Source organism: Diadema setosum, chromosome 19, assembly GCF_964275005.1.
Source record: "Diadema setosum chromosome 19, eeDiaSeto1, whole genome shotgun sequence".
NCBI classification, from domain to species: Eukaryota; Metazoa; Echinodermata; class Echinoidea; order Diadematoida; family Diadematidae; genus Diadema; species Diadema setosum.
This window is the reverse complement of record NC_092703.1, coordinates 16438358-16462852: the sequence shown is the minus strand read 5'-3', so window position 1 is coordinate 16462852 and position 24495 is coordinate 16438358. Positions and strand designations below refer to the sequence as shown.

The 24495-nt window shown below is 40.1% G+C and overlaps 1 protein-coding gene across 1 annotated transcript; it reads left to right on the top strand.

The window, feature by feature from the left end:
- Positions 1 to 19922: 19922 nt before the first annotated feature.
- LOC140242304 (uncharacterized) lies at positions 19923 to 20342 on the top strand. The gene has a single exon (XM_072322047.1). It carries the CDS (start codon positions 19923 to 19925, stop codon positions 20340 to 20342), a length of 420 nt encoding a protein of 139 aa, XP_072178148.1.
- Positions 20343 to 24495: the final 4153 nt, after the last annotated feature.

Genomic DNA, 24495 nt, shown 5'->3' with positions numbered 1-24495 from the left:
GCTGATCAAGACTACAGTCATTGATGTACTATTAACAATTACTTCTGCAGCAGCCTTTCAGGCTGGAAATGTCAAAGGACAGCAGCCCCTTGCCCATCTCCATTCCCGACCAAAACCACGCAGGCCACACTGGAGGAGTATGCAGAGAGAGAGAGCACAACCTTAAGATGGCATGCATCAGGGTAGAGCATGCCCTCCAGATGTCGGCTCTGCAAAAAAGAGAACCAGAGACGAATGGAAATCTTGGAGCTCAGTGGAGAGAGAGTACATGTACCATTCTCGCCGATAAGAAAATGAATCAGGCTTTGGTTCTCCCAAGACTGATGTGTGCTCATACTGTAAAGGACACGATCGAGGCACGCATCAAGACTGAAAGGGATGACCGACGCAGAAAAGAACTTGTCACTGAACTTCTTGTTCAAAGGACAGGTGCACAAAAGTTCCAGAAGTTACTCTAAATAAACACTCATCATATCATTTGACCTGATGCAGAACCAACCTCTGCCAAAGGCAGCCATTGGTGACAGAAGCATACTATGCCCGCCAGCTGCGGTGTTTTGTCTTTGGGACTATAGGTCACTAACCAACAGGAGCAAGAGACAAGCAAGCTGAATGGAGTAAGAATGATGTGCAGTGAAAAGAGCAATAGATGGGGAGAGGGGCCAATCAGGTGGCTAGTGCCCTTCCTGTCTTACTTTGCTCTATTTTAAGACTAAAATTAAAATTCTGAAATGAAATTCACTTCTCATCTTAAAAGAAATGATTCAACGTAAATCCCTTTTAAGCTGATCAAGAGTAAAGTCACTGATATACTATTAACAAGTCATTCTGCAAAAGCACTTCAGGATGGAAACGTCAAAGGACAGCAGCCCCTACCCGATCTCCATCCCCGACTAAAACCATGCAGGCCACACTGGAGGAGTATGCAGAAAAGGAGCATAACCTTAAGATGGCATGCATCAGGGAGGAGCACGCTCTCCTGATGTCAGCTCTGCAAAGAGAGCACCAGAGACGAATGGAAATCTTGGAGCTGGAGAGAGAGTACCATTCTTGCCGATTAGAAAATGAAAATTGAACATGTGCACACTGTTTAAAAGCATGATGAACAACAGTAATGTACTAATTGACACCATTCTTCTGCACTATTCTTCCATTAACATTCAAGTAAAAAACTTAATTTGCTGTACTTCATTTGCATTAAGCATATTGGTGCCAAACAGCAATGCACTGTGATTTCTAGTAATATGTACTGTGTGTTTAACTCAATTAACATTATGTTATGCCTACTCAAGGATATCAGGTTATATAATGTTATTTATCTTTAGAGCAAACATATTGTCGTGAATACCCCCCCCATGTTTTTTTTTTTTTTTTTTTTTTTACTTTTTCTAAGTGCAGACTTTAGATTTTATCCAGAATTACGATTGTGATACATTACACATTCATTTTACACATTGTAGGCAGGAGGTATCGATAACACCATAGATTACAGTATGTGGGACTAAGTTGCGATTGTTTAGCGAACCCTAACTTGTCACATGAATCAAAGGTGCATACAATACCCGTTTCCGTAGCTGGTCAAGCTGAGGGGTATTCATACTTCTGAATTACCATAGTTTATTGTTTTTGATGTGTATCCTGAATAATTAAGCTTGATTTATAGTCAGAATCCCAACTGTCCCGTTTGTAGTTCACGGGTTCCCCTGTGTATTAGATGTGCAACTCGTTACTTGTCTTGGTGATAATGAACATGAACGTAGGGGGCGTAGTATAAGGGCTTAATTACGGGACTTTTAGCCAATGAGCGGCCAGGATCGCCGTATATATAGCCGACGGGAAGCTTGATTCGTCACTTTTCAGGAATTCACTCTCACAGCAAGCATTCACACTTCTACTACCGTTCTACTACTATCAAACATCCTCATCAGCCATCCATTGTAAGTCTAACTTGCTTTGCTTTTATGTCTTGTAGACTCATAGAGCTATGGTATAATATGTCAGTGATTGATGTATCTGGTTTGATAATGATATTAAATGTTGTTGACAATTAAGAATGGTTTTAATATTGTTGGCAATGATAGTATAGAAGGATTTCAATAGTAAAGTGACCAGAGTGTAACAACTTAGACTGATAGAAGACAAATATATAGATCAAGATTGAGATACTGTATTCAGTCGTATGTTTTATTGTCTCATGAATCATTCATTTATATTAGATGAGACCAAGCAGAGACAACAGAAGAGGTCACAGTGAGGTGCAAATTTGGGATCCGGGGATCCCTGGATACTAGGGGAACATGGATAGATTTATTATAATATTTTTGACTTTTGGACTCTCTCTCTGACTATGGATTTTCAACACAATAATAATTTTTCACAACATAACTATTGATATTGTGGTGAATACCCCCCCCCCCCCAGTACATTAGAAAAAAAAAATCTTTTTCTAAGTGCAGACTTTAGATTTTATCCACAATTACGATCGTGATACATTACACATTCATTTTACACATTGTAGGTAGGAGGTACCGATAACACCATAGATTACAGTATGTGGGACTAAGTTGCGATTGTTTAGCGAACCCTAACTTGTCACATGAATCAAAGGTGCGTACAATACCCGTTTCCGTAGCTGGTCAAGCTGAGAGGTATTCATACTTCTAAATTACCATAATTTATTGTTTTTGATGTGTATCCTGAATAATTAAGCTTGATTTATAGTCAGAATCCCGACTGTCCCGTTTGTAGTTCGTGGGTTCCCCTGTGTATTAGATGTGCAACCTGTTAGTTGTCTTGGTGATATTGAACGCGAACGTAGGGGGCGTAGTATAACAAAGGGCTTAATTACGGGATTTTTAGCCAATGAGCGGGCAGGATCGCCGTATATAAGGCCGGCGGGAAGCTTGATTCGTCACTTTTCGGGAAATTCACTTCTGCGAGCACTCTCATCAGCACCACTTCTTTAGTCACACCAGTTCTCTTATCAATCGTCCTCAACCTCCATCCACTGTAAGTCTAACTTGCTTTCTTTTTATGCCTCATAGAGTTATATTATATGTCAGCGACTGATGTATTTGGTTTGATAATGTCTATTAAATGTTGTTGACAATTAAGAATGGTTTTAATGTTGTTGGCAATGATAGCATAGAAGGATTTCAATAGTAAAGTGACCAAAGTGTAACAACTTAGACTGAGTGATAGAAGACAATTTATATACAGACCAAGATTGAGATACTGTATTCAGTCATATGTTTTATTGTCTCATGATTCAATTCATTTATATTAGATGAGACCAAGCAGAGACAACAGAAGAGGGCAAAGAGAGGTGCAAATTTGGGATCCGGGGATCCCACGATAGGGGAACATGGATAGATTTCTCTCTCTGACTACGGATTTTTCATACAATATAATAATCTTTCAGAACACAACATGGCTCATCTTCAGTAGATGTGAATTTCAATACTTTTGAATTTGAATGCAGAAACATTTTTTGTGGTCTTAGTAAATCATGAATTTATTATGTAATACCAATTTACAGAAACTTTGCCATACATTAAGAACTTAGTTCGAAGTGGTAAAGCATACCTCAATAGGAAACAAGTGATGAATAATTGAATCTACTGTACTGGTTAAGTTGGTATTCTTTGGCATGGTTACCATACAGTACATTGGTATAGACAGGTTATGATGTATTAAAGTCCAGGTATTGTGGTAAGATTACTATGGAACAAATGTGTGTTATAGGAATCTATAGCAGAAGTCAGTATGTTATAAAGGCATAAATAGGAATTGTATAAGGATGTGTTAACATGCAAGTATCACATGTATGGATGCATTACAATGCATCTTCCCTCGATAAGTTAACACTGTTCAGCAGTATTGATGCTTGGCGCAAGTACAGAGTATGTACACCCCCCTTACCCCCCCCCCCCCTTTTCAACTCTGACTCTGAGTATTGTCAACCCATCTGGAGTGAAATCCTGCACATGGATAACAGTTTTTGTGCTGAATAAGCACAGTCGAAAGATGATACATGGTGTTAGCAATACAGAGCCTGGTGTTTACTTGCCGAATAGGCATAACTTGTATTTTTCATCAACTTGTGAACGTGATCTTAGTATCATCCCTGCATCTAGGCTGGAGTCTGGCAAGCAAGCAAGAGGATCTGTACCAACCTGGGTTCCAGCCACCGTGCTAGTTGGAGAATTTGGACCTTTATGCCTGCCGGTGTTCCCCCCCCCCCCCCCGACAGAATGATTGATACACTTCACTTAGTATTAAGGAGAGTGGTTCATTTTTATAGTGATGGTTCACATTTTTATGTGAGGATTGCACTAGATACCAATGTTGAAAATATAAATTTTTATAGTTATATTATAAATGTTCTTGAAAGTTATGGAACAGGTTGGAAAACACAGACAGTTGTTTTTATGAGAAGAATCTACCTGTCATAGTTGCCGGGAGATAGAATCTCGAGGCCAGTAGCTATAAGCGAATGTATGTAAATTGCTATCTCTTCTAAGTGGCACTGTGTGGCACCAAACCAGTGACCATGTTAGGGAGTAATTGGGGCAGAAAAGGCCATGAAAGCCCACCGTAGGGTGCAGAGGAGTGGATTGGGAGGAAGAATGTTTTTATACTGAAGAATGGTTAATGTTTGATTGCTGGCATGAGGACATGGAGGACGTTTGGGGATCTGAGGTAGAGACACTGTCATATTAACTAGGTTGGAGGTTTGGAAGACCGAGAGAGTACATAAGGGGCCTGCTCGGAGCAAGGTTATGGTTGCGGATAAGAACGTGATGAAGGATGGAAAGAAAGATTGTTAAATATCGTCGTCGCCTGGCCCTGCGGGCCGTAAACGGGCGGAAACACGATGAGCGCCGCTGACTGGTCCTCCTCCTTAAAATCTAACAAGGTCACGTGACACACTAACAGTATAAAAGAAGGTACCACCACATTCTACATCATTCCGTTCTACTCTCTCAACGAGCAAACAACACAATGGCCGACTCTCAACCTATTTGCCACTGCACAGTGTGCAACAACGCGCAAATGGAGAACTGGGCAAACAACGGACTATCTGTCCTAACCCTGTTCTGGAAGTTTGCAATCAACATACCATACCAAATCGTTGAAACAATTCAATGAAGCGCACCATTCAATCTATCCGCAAACATCGAAGACTGGATGAACAGACTACTCGTCGAGTGGTGGAGTGACATGATCTACTACTAGGACATTTGGGAAGGAGGACAGCAATACATGAGACAATTCAAATGGCAGTGCGGAACCGTCATGTACATCGAGGTCTGGCGAGCAAAGGCGTTGTACAACGCATACTACCGTCTCTGGAAAAAGATGGTCGACTGTCTCTGTGTCATCTTGCCAACGCAAGAACAGAGAGTCCAGGCACGCGAGTGGTACACAGACATCTTCACCAAAATCGGAAGCGAAAAGAGAAAGGAACTCGCACAACAGGAAGAACAGAAGAAAGAAGAAAAGAAGAGGCAACTGAGACGACAAAAGATCAGACAGCAGAGACGACGAAGACGTCGTCTTGCCACACTCAGGCCACGATTCTACCGAACACAACTCAGAACGGGCAAAACAATCGAGAAGATGTAGGTCACTACATCTCAGGTCACTTAAGTCTAATGACGGTTGACCGCAAAAGGCCCTTTTCAGGGCCACCAAATAAACAAGAAAGAAACAAAAGATTACTCTAAAAAAAAAAAAAATTGTAAACAACGGAACTAAATGTAACAATATGATACTATGAATAGAAAAAAGAAACCTGAATACGCGCAAAAACAACTAAATACGCGCAAAACTTACTATAAATAGACAACCAAATCATACGAGAAATAAAGAAACATGATTGGACAAAAATAAAGTAAACAACATCACGCCACAAAAATACTAACAGTTCATTGGTCAATAAAAATAACAAGGTCAAAGGTCACACAAACGAGCAGGACACAAAAGACTATAAATAGGGAAAGAAACTTCAAACTCATCAAATGGGACAATTACTCTGTTTCCAAAGACGTCCATTTGAACAGTTCACAAACGAGGAAATAGCAGACAACGTCAACTTAATTTGGAAAACAGAACCAAAGCACAGCTACGACAACTACTACAAACTCAATTCTGGTACAACCTACAAGACATGGCAACAGGCCGATCGGACGAAGTAACAACAGAACAACAGTGTGCAACAAATCTACGCCAGGGAGCACAAAGAGCAAGGGACATTCCTAACGGAGAAAATGGTGAGTACAATTCACTTTTTAAGACATTTAACAAATAAAAAAACAAAACAAAACAAATAGATAAACTAATAAACTCTAATATTTATAATAGTAGGCAACAGAATTGTGTGTGTGTGGGTTCACTACATACTTAAGTCTTACGTGAAGATACTTAGTCCCACAGTAACCTTTCCAAAAACAAAAAAGTCTGCACTTAGCTTTTCTTTTCTCTTGTGTTACAGTCAGTACAAAGCCATAGAAGTACCAGCATATATCTACATTGTGTAACGAGCCAACCTCGTTACGGTCCTCTACTAGTAGTTTTATTCATGCCTTCTTTGTTTGTATTTCTTTCATCAGTAACGAAGCAGCGCCTTATTCTATTTCTTCACCTATTCTCTCACTCTATATCCTTCCGTCTGTTGCTATGTCTACTTTCTTCTCTTCACTCTCCATCTCTTCTCTTCTCTCACTGCTTCAGAATGTAAGATGAATTGTAAAGTCGCTAGAAGTTTATACTTTGGCGGTGAATTGTCATAGAAGTCATTAGAGTTGCTTTAGTCACGACAAGCATATAACTCATAGCATAAGTGATCCGAGAATAGAAATCTGAAATTTAGTCATTGGTCGGTATTTCAATATCGAAGTTTACGGCACTAATGACCTACGGTTGACCTATCCTTAGCTGAATTTGTTTTGCTTGGATACGTGTTAGAAGTATAGAAACGGTTAATGCACATTGCATTCAGCAACTTCATACATTCTATAAGGCATTGAAGAATGTAGGGAATACTCTTTTGTTATGAACTGTCGGCCAGGAATATTTTAATAATTGAAGGATTTAGTATGTGTAGCGAATATTTGAGTGGTAACTTACCCCATGTTGACAGAAATATGAAGGAATATGGAGTTTGAATACGATATCTTGTCCTGTGCGAAGGATCCAAAACACTGCCGATACTGGATGCACGTACCGCGTAGTAATCATTCAGGATCGTGTAGACCGTCCCTCGTTCATTATCTTTGATATTTTGGCTCTCATTTTAATTCATTTCCAAAATTCCCTAAATTCTCAATCTTTCAGAAAAATAAGGTGGAAATATTAATACATGAAGAATAATTTGGTGATAGATATGAATTTTATTACTCCTCGGAAGCTAACTTGCAAAATGATATAAGTTTGCATGCGAGCTTTGGCTTCGTATCGCTGTTATGACGTAGCCACGTCAGCGTGTGATTTGGATCCTTCGTGTGTGAAAATTACTGCTATTTTGTCGATTCTGGTCAATACTAGAGAAATTTGATTCGTTACATGTATCTGGTCATTTGGTAAATAACTCATAATTTATTGTAACACGGAACCCATACTATGGAAAGTGACATTTGTCGAGATAATAAGAGATTTGCGATGTCTAACTAGCACAAAATCTACGGAGTGTACAAGTTCAGCGCTTAGCGCATACCGTAGCTACCTCCGCGTAGTGATTCCCTCGACGTCCGCATAAAGCCTATATAAGCAGTAAAAATTTTCAGTTCGGCAGGAGACTCCCGGAGTCCGCTCCAGGTAACGAGCTACTCTCTGCTCACTCCTCAACACACTACTTTCTTTCTCCCTCCCCCTCCCCTTATATGTAGAGGAGACTCTTGGAGTTCTACTCCAAGTATCGAGCATCTGCTCACTCCTCTACATATCAACTAAACCCCCCCCCCCTTATGTCCCTATGTAAAATTTCAACTTATATTTTGGGATCTTTCGGTAATTCAAAAAGAGTTAGAGATATGCTTTGTATTAGTTTCATGAGATGTCATGTTAGGGATTCTGGCGAGTCAGAAACTAAGGGGAAATAGAAGAACTTGTATTCGCACGAACAATCAAACGAAGTGTATGCATGGTTCGGTATTAGAATTTATGAATTGGCTTAGGCATGCATTAATAAATGAGTATGTAACAGTGGCGATTTTGAAATGTTGTAAATGAAAGATTAAACTTTGATTTTTGTTTTTGTTGAACCTGAAATCTGAGTATTACAACCTTGTGTCTTTCTTTGTTTCTGTGTACGACTTACTTGACTTAGTTTCTATTTTCACACACTACACAACCCATACACAACATACACATCTACTACATACACACACACACACACACACACAAACTGCACATATATTCCTCCCCTTGCGTATTCCATCTTCCCTCCACGGTCATATACTTTGACCAAGAACTCATCCCCACCGAGAGACCATTAGCTTCCGAAAGGTCGATTACACTCTGTATATGTTTTTACCGCTCGGACATTTGGGCTTAACATCTCGCCCACGGAGTTGATCAATCTTTCTGGAAAACACACAACATCACACTACTAATAACTCTCGGTCCTTATATTATATTCTGTGGTGGTGGCGACAGTGCGCTCTCGACCAAACAACAAACAACAACTAAAGAGGGCGCCACAACACAACAACAACCAAACCAAAGCCATCTAAGGCCCGCCACAGTATTGTTGCTATTATTTAGCCGAATAGAAGTTGTAGTAGTAGTATTGTTAGTTTCTATAGTGTTATAATTGTCATCAAAATCATTATGACGTTTATAATTTTATCATTAATGTGGCGAATATGGCTCTCATTTTTTTTTTTGATCTCTTTTATTTTCCCCCACCCCTGTTCATATAGTACACTGTATGCACTGCTATTTCACAGTACATATTATTAAATCTCACATACACGATTTCGTACACGTGGGACTGATAGCGACGAAGGTTTAACATGATACGGAAGTAGTACTCACTTTGATGCTTAAAATCCTGTTATGGCTTGATTTGACCTAAAGATCTTTTCATAAAGGTGATAATTTACGGGTATTCAGAGAATTCTGATAAATATATATGCTACAGTTTTAGTGATTTTACTGAGCTCAGACACTGCACGAGTGATCGCGGCAGCTTAGTTTGAAATCATGCCTTTTCCCCCAGCACGTGCGTGATTTTACTTTTAACCAATGAATGCTTAGAATTATATTTGCCAAGAGAGGGTGTGGCTTAGGTGCCTTTACTCACTGGAAGACAGGGTTGGCCCCTGGATAGACCCTGGATGGCCCCTAGCATGAACAATGAAACCCGTCACGTAGCTAGAGTATAAAAGGAGAAGCAGAAGATGAAAATGTTACCATTTCATCAGCTGATTTCATCAAGATTGTTCCCCCCCCCCCCCTCACCTGAAGTTGTATCTGTACTACAAAGAATGTAAGTATTTACGACTTCCATAGGTTGTCATCAAACATTATTAAACATGATATTTGAAAGTATGTCTAGATTATATGATAGAGGTCTTGATGACCTAATAGATAAGATGAGGATATTTTATATTTCTGGTCTTGATGACCTTGGAAGGGAGTTCATCGTTATTGATGCTAGCGGTCTTGATGACCGTTGACCTTGAACTGATAATGATGTTTTATATTCTGTCTCAAATGTTTCAAGTCTTTTTTTGATTCAATATGAAAGAATGTTATTAGTATTAGAAAAGAGGAACACAGATTTTATAGATATGAAATGTCAATACTGGACAGTATTTCAGTATGATGCTATGGAATATTTTTCTATTAATGTCCCGTGTGATGTGAATTCCAAGGCGAGAGTGAGTTTCGATGTGTTTTAATACTGGTCTTACAATTCCAAAACTTAATGCTAAATTGAACACGGTTCAGGTGAAATTGGCAGGTAGGCCAACTGTCAGTGGCAACTTTGTTTCTATGGTCCATACTCATGCTGAGGAGATCACAGGACAATGAGAGAGTCACAGTCACAGATCGCAGAATGAATGTCTACCACATGTATTAAAGGGTACCAGCTCTAGCCAATCAGAACATTTGTAGCATTGAAAAAGGTAGTGCTGAGTTTGGCATTTGGCTATTGGTTGAGCATGCAGTTTGCTATTCTAGCTGAATGACACCCCCCTCCCCTTGTATTTGACTTCCTTGAAGTTTCCTTGAGTTGTATTGATTGACATTCACTTGTCTTTCGATAAGGGTTCATACCCCTGAAAGTATGTGGTGGCAGCTAAGTTATAAAGGAGGTTTAATAATTAATGGAAGGATGGCTCATTGGAGAATCTATTTCTACAAAGGGGCCAATAACCCCCTCCTCGCATCACACTATTATTACTAATATTAATGTAATTGCTAGTATTGTTGTTATTGTTATTATTATTACTGTTATTATAATTACTATTGTTATTATTATTATTATTATTATTATTATTATTATTATTATTATTATTATTATTATTGTTATTATTATTATTATTATTATTATTATTATTATTATTATTATTATATTATATTATATTATAAGGCCTTGTATTATTAATACTACTGATAACCATAACTATTTGTAATTTTATCCAAACGCACCATTTCGGCAAAATCGGGGGTATTTGGACGATTGGTCGCGCTCCACTCAATACCATGCACCCATGGTTTGTTATTGGAAGTGGTAAGAAAAAGAATGATAGTTAACATGAAAACCAAGAAAGTTTATAAATTAGTTACCTTCAGTGATATTTCTAGTTATAATTATTGCTTTGTTGTTTTTCATTTCAGACATGTTTCCTGCTATCAGTTGGTCAGGTGGCAGGACAGTAATGGGGCAGTGTCTAACGGGGGGGGGGGGGGATAGGGGTAATGGTGAGTGAGAGTGAGAGTGGTGGGGGTGTGGGAGAGGATGGAGGTGGGGATGAGATTGAGTTAGTGGATGAGATTGAGCAGGATGAGGGTGAGGAGGATGAGGAGGCATTTTTGTCACCTCTAGGCTATACATTTCACAAATGTTAATTATTACCGTTAAACCCCGGTGTATTAAATGTCGGGTATTTGCCATTTCATGTATGCTCGCAAAAATTACGTTCGCATCGTATGACCCTAAAATTACATAACACAAACTGCATGCCAGGGAAACTTGTGAAAATGGCCGGAGTAAAAAGCAGAGGACATAATTGGCAGATGGTGGAGAGAAACCCGTTACTGGAATTGATTGCTGAGAGAATTAGCATACTGAAAAAAAAAAAAAAACAGACATCAAAACAAACGAAGAGAAGAAGAAATCATGGGAGGAAATTACAAGGTTGTTTCAAACAAAGTTTGGACAAAAGTGGAGAACAGGGCAAATCAAAGATCAGTGGAAAAAACTTTGGATCAATGCAAAAAAGGAGATTTCGCCCTACCAAAAAGAGAGCCAAAAAACCGGGGGGGGGGGGGGGGGGTCACCTCCAGTGCCTCCCGAGTTCTATCTCCATCATGATAAAGGACATGTGTCCCCAAGATTTCCTTCAAATGAGAAATCCTTACGGCGACGACGCATCCTGTGATAATGAAGCGGTTACTGTGCTACAGTTTCTCTCGCGAGGTACCGGCGGAGCAAAGGAATACAATAAGAGGTCGATTATAAGATTAATTTTCTACATTAAAATCATATTGTATTCTTCAAGTGTTCTTTAAGCTAGGCCTGTAACACTCTGCCCATGATAAGAAGTAATACAGGAAACAGCACATCACAGACAGTGTAAATTAAGCCATCAAATCTAGCAATAGCATTAATATCAAACGAAATGATACCTAGTTATTGTCTGCACAGCTCCATCACAGCAGTGTGATTCCATGCATACAAAATCGTGAAGTGTAGAAATGACAAAGCACGAACCTCAACCGAGAGCATTCTAGTATTCAGTAAGCGTCTAGACTTGATATTGAAGAATGCGTCCAATTTTCAATAGCAGAAAGTTAACATTCTTTATAAAGTTGCTGTTTCAGTTATCCTTTCGCAAGAAGGGTCTTTTAATGCACTTACGGAAATGTAACTATGTCTACAAACAGCCAGTCAAGAGTACGTAATAAAACCAGTTTGTTAGCCTGCAATGATGCTCTATACTAAACTATTTGAAATTTGGGATCGGATCGATCGGGTGCACGATCACAACTTAATACACACGAATGTACGCAGCACACCCATGTGATTACATTATGCAGTCTAGACTTCTACCTAGAAAATTTGATGTTTAGCTTTTAATGGAAACGTGTTTACAAGGACCAAAAACGTGAACAAAATTTTCAGCATAACTAATGTAAAGTCTAGAGTAGATGTGAACTTCATTCTTTGTACGTCTCACAAGCTTGACGTATGTAGTACGTCTAGGTGGTGATCTTGCCTTAAAGCGATCAGGAGGCGGGGAGGGGAGGGGAGGGGGTAGGCCAATTGTTTCTCCGCCCCCCCCCCCCCATTCCTTAGGAACCTCATTGTAGCCTTTGTCTCAAAGGATAAGGATATTGTAGTTTGAAGGTGTTCTCAGAGTGCATTTGAATAAAACAAATCAAATTTTCAGTCATGAAATTATGTCGGATCTAAGATGAATTCTGATATATTTGAAGCAAAAAACAAAACAAAACAAAACAAAACAAATAGAATAAGCCAACCTAACAAAATCCTTTGTAGTTAACTCTCTGATTAGACTGTTTATTTGTCCTGCCTTTTCAACTTTCCACATATCTTTTTTTTTTTTTTGAACCAAACATATTTTATCTTAAGTCCTAACACTTATGAGATGTTGTTTTCATTCTAACTTTATTTGTTTTCAAATGGCACGCCTCTAGGAACTGTGTTGGTTGATGATGAAGATGATGATTCTGATTTTGAGGAAGCGACTGTGTCTTCTGCCACTGAAAGAAGATAAAAATTGAGGAAGAAAAATAAAAATCTCCAAATCAACCCCACTGCAACATAGGGCCTACATACTGATACACAAAATCCAGGTGCAAATGAAGAATATAAATCATGCATATACTGATATACACATGTATCTGTATATATATCGACACAATTTGAGATGTCCCAGATGGAAGTTGCTGAAAACCAGAAAAAAAAAAAAGAAGAAATGTTCTCATGCTTTTCATAGGTATATATATATGTACATATTGTAGCAAAATCGATCAATTCCGCTATATGGCTTTTGTACAGTAAGCCGGGTATCGATTTTTCATTATCGATCGAATCAAAGTATGATCGATCATTGTAGGTAGATAAGTTGTTATAGCGAGGTCCAAAATCACGGTTTAGGTCAGTTTTTCGGATATTACGTAAGTTAGGGGCATTGAGGGGGTAGTTGGCTACGGATTTGGATAGAGGTAATAGATACCAGTATTTTGATACCACATTTGTAGGGTTTCGGTCAGAATTGTTTCACAAATTGGTGTTTTAGTGGTGGAAGGTATGATTTGCATAACTACGGCAACAATTATGGAACGAAATATAACACGGCAATTTTGAATTGGTTTCGTTGTCGAGTTGGGACGGATATGGTAGGCACGTCTAGTTACGTGTTGAGTTAAGTCGAGCTCCCGAGTAAGAGCCTTGTACAGGCAGGTCTAGTGGAGGGACTGGTCAGAATAGCCTAAGTTCTGACAGCAGCCTAGATCTGTATAGAGTATGCAGGCAGGGACGAGACCTGGAAGAGGTACGGGACCGGGTCTGCGCGGTGGTAGAAGTAAACTGTGTACATACGTTCCGGGAATGAGCTGGACTGTTGTTGTGAAGAATTTTGCAAATAAAATACTACCAATTAACTGTTGAAGTTATACCAAGGACCGGAAGAGTGGTCTTTTCTACCAACAAGTCCCGTGCAGGTGCAGGTGAGTGGACTGGTAGTGGTGACTGGTAGTAAAGATATTTGGTAGAAGAAATTAATATAAAGAATGATGTGCGAAGCTGGTATGGTGGACTGATGATGGAGCTGATGGTAGATACGAACTGGTAGACTTGAACTGGTTGACAAGTATTGGTAGACATGAACTGGTAGGTAAGAACTGGCAGACAAGAATTAACAAAGATCTTTCCTGGCTCAGCCCATTCATATTCTTCCGATAATTCATTTCTGTTGCTACCACTATTGATAATTTCATCCTTTGAGAGGTCTTCATATTATTATACTGGGCAACATACTTTGCCTTGGCGTGTTACTCACACCACATATGGCATTTTCCTCACCCCCTTCCTTCTTCTTCATTTTCATTTTCTCTTTCTTACTGGTTTTCAACTGGTATTCAACTGGTCTCTTCCTGGTATTCAACTGGTCTCTTACTGGTTTTCAACTGGTCTCTTACTGGTATTCAACTGGTCTCTTACTGGTTTTCAACTGGTCTCTATCTGATATTCAACTGGTCTCCTACTGGCATCCAACTGTTTTTTTATTGGTATTCAACTGGTCTCTTACTGGTATTCAACTGGTCTCTTACTGGTTTTCAACTGGTCTCTTACTGGTATTCAACTGGTCTCTTACTGGTATTCAACTGGTCTCTTACTGGTTTTCAACTGGTCTCTTACTGATATTCAACTGGCCTCTTACTGGATTTCAACTGGTCTCTATCTGATATTCAACTGGTCTCCTACTGGCATCCAACTGGTCTCTTATTGGTATTCAACTGGTCTCTTACTGGTATTCAACTGGTCTCTCACTGGTTTTCAACTGGTCTCTTACTGGTATTCAACTGGTCTCTTATTGGTATTCAATTGGTGTCTTACTGGTTTTCAACTGGTCTCTTACTGGTATTCAACTGGTCTCCTACTGGCATGCAACTGGTCTCTTACTGGTATTCAACTGGTCTCTTACTAGAATTCAACTGATCTCTTACTGGCATTCAACTGGTCTCCTATTTGCATGCAGCTGGTCTCCTATTTGCATTCAATCGGTCTCTTACTGGTATGCAACTGGTCTCTTATTGGTTTGCATCTGGTCTCTTATTGGTTTTCAACTGGTCTTTCACTGGTTTTCAACTGGACTTTTACTGGTATTCAACTGGTCTCTTACTAGAATTCAACTGGTCTCTTACTTGTATTCAACTGGTCTCTTACTGGTATTCAACTGGTCTCTTACTGGTATTCAACTGATCTCTTACTGGCATTCAACTGGTCTCTTACTGGTTTACAACTGGTCTCTTACTGGTATTCAACTGGTCTCTTACTGGTTTTCAACTGGTCTCTTACTGGTATTCAACCGGTCTCTTACTGGTATTCAACTGGTCTCTTACTGGTATTCAACTGGTCTCTTACTGGTTTTCAACTGGTCTCTTACTGGTATTCAACTGGTCTCTTACTGGTATTCAACTGGTCTCTTACTGGTATTCAACTGGTCTCTTACTGGTTTTCAACTGGTCTCTATCTGATATTCAACTGGTCTCCTACTGGCATCCAACTGGTATCCAACTGGTCTCTTATTGGTATTCAACTGGTCTCTTAATGGTATTCAACTGGTCTCTTACTGGTTTTCAACTGGTCTCTTACTGGTATTCAACTGGTCTCTTATTGGTATTCAACTGGTCTCTTACTGGTTTTCAACTGGTCTCTTACTGGTATTCAACTGGTCTCCTACTGGCATGCAACTGGTCTTTTACTGGTATTCAACTGGTCTCTTACTAGAATTCAACTGGTCTCTTACTTGTATTCAACTGGTCTCTTACTGGTATTCAACTGATCACTTACTGGTATTCAACTGGTCTCTTATTGGTATTCAACTGGTCTCTTACTGGTTTTCAACTGGTCTCTTACTGGTATTCAACTGGTCTCTTACTGGTTTTCAACTGGTCTCTTACTGGTTTTCAACTGGTCTCTTACTGGTATTCAACTGGTCTCTTACTGGTTTTCAACTGGTCTCTTACTGGTATTCAACTGGTCTCTTACTGGTATTCAACTGGTCTCTTACTGGTTTTCAACTGGTCTCTTACTGGTATTCAACTGGTCTCTTACTAGCCGGGTTCACACGTACAAATTAGCGGGATGACGATCGCGACGCACATCCTGAGTTTTTTTTGCGAGCGTCCACACGTACCAAATTAGCGGGATAGCGATCGCGATCGGTATCCCGCTAATTTGGCGAGCGTCCACACGTACCGAATTATCCCGCTAATTGCCGATAGGCATAACAGCAAAGCCTGCAAACTGGGTGCCCTTCTCTATCACTGCCTGCGCGCACTTACCTTTGTCCATTGTCTTTTACGCGTCAGTGGTGTAGTTCGCGCGCTGTTGTTGTTGTGCTCCAAAGAGGTGAAGGACCTCTTCGCAGAGGCCTCGCTGTTGTGATGTGCGCATTGCATGATGGGATATAAAAACTCGAGATTCTAATCCCGACCGTTCACACGTACCAGTGCGGGGCCAATTATCCCGCTAATTGACGAACCAGCGCAAGATTTCTTGGGATTAGCATCGCGATGCTTATCCCGCTAATTTTCGGGTTTTTTCTGTCCACACGTGCAAAAAACTCGGGACGACGATCGCGATGCAAATCTCGAGATTTGTATCCCGCTAATTGGTGTACGTGTGAACCCGGCTACTGGTTTTCAACTGGTCTCTATCTGATATTCAACTGGTCTCCTACTGGCATCCAACGGTCTCTTACTGGTATTCAACTGGTCTCTTACTGGTTTTCAACTGGTCTCTTACTGGTATTCAACTGGTCTCTTACTGGTATTCAACTGGTCTCTTACTGGTATTCAACTGGTCTCTTACTGGTATTCAACTGGTCTCTTACTGGTTTTCAACTGGTCTCTTACTGGTATTCAACTGGTCTCTTACTGGTTTTCAACTGGTCTCTATCTGATATTCAACTGGTCTCCTACTGGCATCCAACTGGTCTCTTACTGGTATTCAACTGGTCTCTTACTGGTATTCAACTGGTCTCTTACTGGTATTCAACTGGTCTCTTACTGGTTTTCAACTGGTCTCTATCTGATATTCAACTGGTCTCCTACTGGTATTCAACTGGTCTCTTACTGGTATTCAACTGGTCTCTTACTGGTATTCAACTGGTCTCTTACTGGTTTTCAACTGGTCTCTTACTGGTATTCAACTGGTCTCTTACTGGTTTTCAACTGGTCTCTATCTGATATTCAACTGGTCTCCTACTGGCATCCAACTGGTCTCTTATTGGTATTCAACTGGTCTCTCACTGGTATTCAACTGGTCTCTCACTGGTTTTCAACTGGTCTCTTACTGGTATTCAACTGGTCTCTTATTGGTATTCAACTGGTCTCTTATTGGTATTCAACTGGTCTCTTACTGGCTTTCAACTGGTCTCTTACTGGCTTTCAACTGGTCTCTTACTGGTATTCAACTGGTCTCCTACTGGCATGCAACTGGTCTCTTACTGGCATTCAACTGGTCTCTTACTAGAATTCAACTGATCTCTTACTGGTATTCAACTGGTCTCTTACTGATATTCAAGTGATCTCTTACTGGTATTCAACTGGTCTCTTACTGGTTTACAACTGGTCTCTTACTGGTATTCAACTGGTCTCTTACTGGTTTTCAACTGGTCTCTTACTAGTTTTCAACTGGTCTCTTACTGGTATTCAACTGGTCTCTTACTGGTATTCAACTGGTCTCTTACTGGTTTTCAACTGGTCTCTATCTGATATTCAACTGGTCTCCTACTGGCATGCAACTGGTCTCTATTGGTATTCAACTGGTCTCTTACTGGTTTTCAACTGGTCTCTGTCTGGTATTCAACTGGTCTCCTACTGGCATTCAACTTGTCTCTTACTGGTATTGAACTGGTCTCTTACTGGTTTTCAACTGGTCTCTGTCTGGTATTCAACTGGTCTCCTACTGGCATTCAACTTGTCTCTTACTGGTATTCAACTTGTTTCTAACTGGTATTCAACTGGTCTCTTACTGGTTTTCAACTGGTCTCTTACTAGTATTCAACTGGTCTCCTATTTGCATGCAACCGGTTTCTTACTGGTATTCAATTGGTCTCGTACTGGTATTCAACTGGTCTCCTACTGGCATGCAACTGGTCTCTTACTGGTATACATTCAAATGGTTTCCTACTGGCATGCAATTTGTCTCTTACTGGTGTGCAGCTGGTCTTTTACTGGTATTCAACTGGTCTATCTATTACTGGTTTTCAGTACTGGCTTCACACTGGTATTTCAAAAGGTAATTTGTTATTTTATTCCAATTTCCACATTGAAACCAGTAAGAAACCAGTTGGCTTTGCTGGTTTCTACTGGCACGAGTTGGCTACTGGTTTCAACGGGTACCAGGTGACTAGAAAGCCACTGGTCTTTACTCTTTTGTTTTGTTTTGCTTGTTTTTTGTTTTTGTTTTTTTGACCTGGGTATAAAGCCAGCAGCATCCCAACCTTTCAATTTCAGCCAGAGGAAGTAAGCTCACACATATGTGATCATAGAGTTGCATATGTCATTGAAATACAAGCCTCCTTGATGCCACAATGTCACATGCAAGAGCATACATCCATATTTCATGTTTGATACCAGCAGCATTGTCCCAAGCATTTCCCCCCGCAAAGTGTCATATCTAGCATGGAGCATAGATATAATCTATGCAAATAATTGCTTAACTCACTCTGTGTCTTTCTGTACAGTCTTTCATGATAAATCTAAGTATCAGAGATGGGTTGCAATTATTATCACATTTCTAAGTGATATGAGCTCATAAAAACAGGAACTGTATTACATTCCAGAATCCGCAATATTAGCACCTTTTCTCGCCGTGATCGGATTTATCAAGAAATGCTACTGACTGTACATGTGTCCCACATATTGACCTTCGTGTGTGCTGTTATTGTTCGTTCGGTAATGTCGGGTTCGGACAGTAATGACAATGTTCCTCTGAATATTTATGTAAATCGCAGATCCAGTGATACAAATCCTCGCAATGAAAGTGATGGGAGTGATTTTAAAGGACTTCAGAGTCAAGATTTTGAAGATATGGACTCTGGGAGTGACGATGAACCCATTGCTCACCTCCCTCACTCCCTATATGCTGGTGCTGATTCTGCACAAGCCGGTCCCAGCCATGCCAACCGAGATAGTGATTCTGACAGTGACAATGAGCAACCGATTGCAATCTGGTTGGGAGAGGTGATCATGACACCAGTGACTCCGAAACAGCATCTAATAATGACGACTGGCGTGAAATACAACTGATTCTGCTGATGACGTTGATGTCCCTAATTTCACTGTGAGAGGCCCAGGTCCAAAAAACCTCCCCCCACTTAACTCTGCCCCCACCGTGTACCTACTCCTCTTCCTAACTCACGAGCTCTTGTCACTGATTGTATGTGAAACAAATTGATATGCAACAGCATTCCTGGCTTCGAAAGGAGCAGTAGATGAAGGACCATCCTCATTTGTGATTCCATCGCTGGAGTATAACATTACTGTCGCCACACTGAAGAAGTATCTTGGCTTGTGTCTGAACATGGGACCGATGTGTAGGAAGAATCTGACATCATGTAGTGTTTTTTCCCATCTGTCATGTCATATAACAAGTTTATCCTGATCAACCGCATGCTTCATCTCAACATCAACGAGACTAGGAAGGAATGCGGTCATCCAGGCTTTGACCCATGGCATACGTAAGGTTCGACCGGTCCTGATGGAATTCAACAGGCGGTACAAACAATACTTCATTCCATCTCGGACAGCAGTGTCCATTGATGAAAGTATTGTAGAAATGAAGAATCGGCAAGTGTATATCAAATATATCCCCAACAAACGACATTGTCGATTTGGAATCAAAAAGTTCGAAGTATGTGACTCAAAGACGGGGTATGCTTTGCATGTCAAGCTGTACAGTGGTAGTGATTTCCATATTGCATCAGAGGATGGTCAAGGGTCTGCATCTCATGAGGCTCACCTTTCAACAAGGGTACCACCTCATCACCGATAACTTTTACACGAAGGTAAAGCTTGCAGAGGATCTTCTCGCACAGCAGACGCTGCTCACTGGCACAGTTCGCATGAATTCAAGAGGATTTCCACACGAACTCATTGAAGCAAAGCTAGCGGATAGCAAGACAAAATACATGCAGAAAGGGCATCTGCTGGTGATGGCTTTCAAAGACAAAAAAAAAAAGCAACGAAAGCCTGTTCTGCTCCTCTCCTCATTCTGCCATGCAGAAAATCATCTCCAACCAAGGCGAGATGGACAGCTACGTGTGAATCCTGAAGTTGTGAAGGCATACAATGCTGGGATGGGAAGCGTCGACCTCATGGATCGAAAGATCTATCAGATATCATCTTAGCGTGCTAAGTATCGTTACTGGATGAAGATCTTCAGGAACCTTGTGGACATGTTGCTACGCAATGCCTACGAGCTGTACAGGCAAAACACAGATGATGTCCTGACATGCCAGAACTTAACTGCTGAAATCATGGAAAGCCTGTGCTTGGATGACAATGCTCAACCAGGAACCACAAATGTTGAGTGAGTCAGTACAGCACATGCCACCAAAATCCTCCCAGGTACAAAGGAAAGAGGATGTCATGTGTGCAGTGATCGCAAGAACAACAAAAGGCGTTGATCCCGTCACTGGTGTCCTGGATGCAATGTTGGGGCACATGACAAATGTTGGGAGAAATAAGTGCATCAACGTCGCACTGCCAAATGCAGCAGAAAGTGTGCTGCACAAAACAACAAAATTTAAGCTGTGACTCTGACTGTTGCTCGTCATGGCTTGAATCAGCCTTCTCTCTTTTGTAAGAGATACTGTTCATGTACAGTAGTATGTAATGTACAAAGTAGATGACATCCTGTCCTGTAGTTTGGAGTAACAATACGTGTACCTCATTCATTATGAAGCTGTAATATGTGATACGTACTAGAGTAACTTTTTTTTTTCCTTCAGGCAGTGCATGGATGTATATTTCCATTCAAGATAACATATGAGACAAACAAACAATGCAAAACACACAATTCTCAGTCTTCTTTATTATCATTTCAATCTTTATGCTGTATCATATACAGAAGTCACAGGAAAAAAAATTGAGTTTGTATATAAATGTGTACTACATGTACACTTGATCATATACATGTGTTCAGGTGTGAACTGAAGTGAATATTGACTTCCGTCGTTTGTGAAGAGGCATACCAATACAGCACATGATTTTACTTACCACGATGATTTCATATTTTTTTTTTAATGATTGCCTTGTAGATTATCACAAACTGAAGTGAAAACATTATTTGGCTCATTTTCATTGAAATTTTCCCATGCATTATGTACAAGTATCTATTCTCTTTTATATTTCATTGTTTTTTATTGCATGGAAATATATCACTTGTATAGGAGTGGGACAATATTCCTTGTTCAAGACATATATTCCCACAAATCATAACAGTTACAGGACTGTATAATTTGACTGTTTTTCCCCTATTATTTGTACACACAGAACCAATTTCTTTTGTATTTCATTGTTTTAATGTTTCTTCTATATCTCGAGAACAAAGTTACGTATTGACTTGGATTCTTTTTTCTTTTGTTCAGAAATAAACTGTCTTTGACTGTATAATGATTGTTTTTCTCTGTTGCTTCTGACATATTTTCAAATGCTGAGGTAATGAAGAAGAAATAGTGAAATCGATATGGCGGTCATGTTTGATATGGTACAGTGCACTCCCGTTACAACAAACACGGTTATAACGAAATTTCGTTATAACGAAGTAAATCTTCTGGTCCCAAAATTATCACCATTAAAGTCTATGGTACAAAATTCGCTTGTAACGAACGCGGTTATAGCGAAATTTCCTTTATGACGAAGTCTTTTCCGAGCACCACAGACAAAGAAAAACAAAAGAAATGTGCTCCGTTATAACGAAATGCGAATTGCTTTCAAAAATACGTAGCGGAACAAGCATTTATAGCGTCTCTGCATGGGTGAACGCTTCACACCACTGTGTGTTCGCTCCTTGTGTCACACACAGTTTCTGAGGGGAACTTGCGTTTATTATTGTAATACAGTTATCCCCTCACATTTCACATAGCTTTGCAGTGTATGATGAGTATTCAGCAAACATAATATACGTGGTTCCTTGCTTTTGTTATAATTGTATTTGTTCGGTTATAACGAAATTTCGTTATAACGAAAGAAAACTGCCGGTCCCGAGCATTTCGTTATAACGGGAGTGCACTGTATGTGTGACCTTGAAAGATGATGAGTGTGTTATGATTGTATGAAATGAGTACTAAAGTAGCTGATGTACTTAGCTTTATAAAAATGTACGGATTGTTACAGTTTGGATGCTTGTAGAGTCTGCAGTATGAGTGAAAACACACGAGTGTCCTCATGGCTGTATACCTATGGGCACTGTACACTACATACACTGGGACACTGCTAGGGTTAAATACAAATTTGTAAAGGTGCAGGAAAGAACTGCAAACCACTGGAGAGAGCAACTCCACATTCTGGAGGCCCGGGTATTCTGAAAGGGCCGGACTTACAAAGACATCCTGCGCTCTTGGAATTCCTGAGTCTCGAAGGCCAAGAAATACCACCTAAAAAGAACAAAGACTGGTAAAATGGCACTGTTTTGCTACCATATTTCTATAAACTAAAGGTCTATTCAAAACTGAGAAGTCAGTTCAACGAACTGAGCTGGACTGTCCAGATGACACATTCCCAATGGGCAGGCCACTTCACGGTAGGACCGGCGGACACTCCCCGCCCCCGCCCCCGCCCCCACCCCCTGATGACCATGGGGATATACAGAGTAAGTTAGCATACATGGATGATGGATCTGAACACAGATAAGTGTAAGGTTTTGACAATATCCAGGAAAAGAAGTAAGGTGCAACACGTGTATCATCTAAATAACGCCCCTCTTGAATCTGTTGAATCCGTGAAGTACTTGGGCGTAACCATCACTTCTGATTTGAAGTGGACCCAACACATCAACAATACTATCAATAAAGCCAATAACGTGCTTGCATTTCTAACTAGAAATGTCGCTACGGCGACTGATGCCTCCGCCATAATGCATGATTCTTCCAATAGGTGTATAGTACAATGTCTTGGCAATGTGTGATGACAGTTTCACATAACTGGCAAAATATCGAAATAACAGGTTTGTCAGAAATATCTTGAATGTTCACTTTTCACGAACTGGGTTTGCTATAATTGTCTATTAAAGAGTGCAGGTACACATATTTGGGGAATTGAAAATTTTTACTTGACTTCTGACCAACCTTATTATAAGTTTATGCATTGAGTATAATTTTCAAGGTATGAAGAAAGAGTGTAATTACAGTACAAATTTTTTTTTTCATTTAAACCTGACCTTTGACCCTTAACCTTTGACCTTCTGGCTGGAAATTTCCAAGAGAATCTCCATCAAGTAAAACATGTACATATATTAAAAACTTTTAAAACTAATAATGCAATCATTGCATATACTAGTATACATGTATGAGGGAAATACAGTAGTAACATTTTGAGGAGTTGACCTTGACCTTTGAACCCCTGACTATTGACCCATGACCCCTAAATTCCCTAGATAATCCCTGCCAGTCAGTACATGCATATGTACCATGTTCCATGAAGATACATTGAACCATTTGCGAGAAAAGTGATATTGCAACATTTTCACCTGACCTTTGACCTTTTGACCTTTGACCTTATGACATGAAACTCTCTCTGGAGAATCCTTACGCAGTAGTACATGTCTACACTAAGTTTCAAGAAAATAACTGCGGGCATTGCATAGATATGGGGGAAATAGCAACATTTTTAGCATTTGACCTTGACCTTTTGACCTTTGACCTCTTGTCAATGTCACTAGAATCTACTCAACTAATTGTCCCATCATACATCATCCTTGGACCAAGTTTGGTGAAAGCTGCTTCATCCAGTTTTGAGTTATCACATAAACAGATAAATTTTAGGATTTGACCTTGATCTTTGACCTTGATCTTTGACCTTTGACCTCTGTCCGATTTCACTGAAAAACTAATCAAGTAATTGTCCCATCATACATCATCCTCCAACAAAGTTTGGTGAAATTTGCTCCATACAGTCTTGAGTTATCGCGTAAACGGATACAATTTCATGATTTGACCTTGACCTTTGACCTTTGACCTTTAGCCGATTTCACCCAAAATCTTATCAAATCGTTGCCCCATCATACTTCATACTTGGACCAAGTTTGGTAAAATTCCAGTAAATAATACTCAAGTTATCGCGTAAACGAAAGCGGACGGACGTACGGACGTACGGACGTACGGACGTACAGACGTACGGACGTACGTACGGACGTACGTACGGACGGACGGACAACCCGAAAACATAATGCCTCCGGCACCACTTCGTGGCGGAGGCATAAAAAGCAATCTTCGCATAAAATCTTCTGATGTTAAAGCCACAGCTTACAAAACGTTGGTTCGTCCAATTGTTGAGTATGCT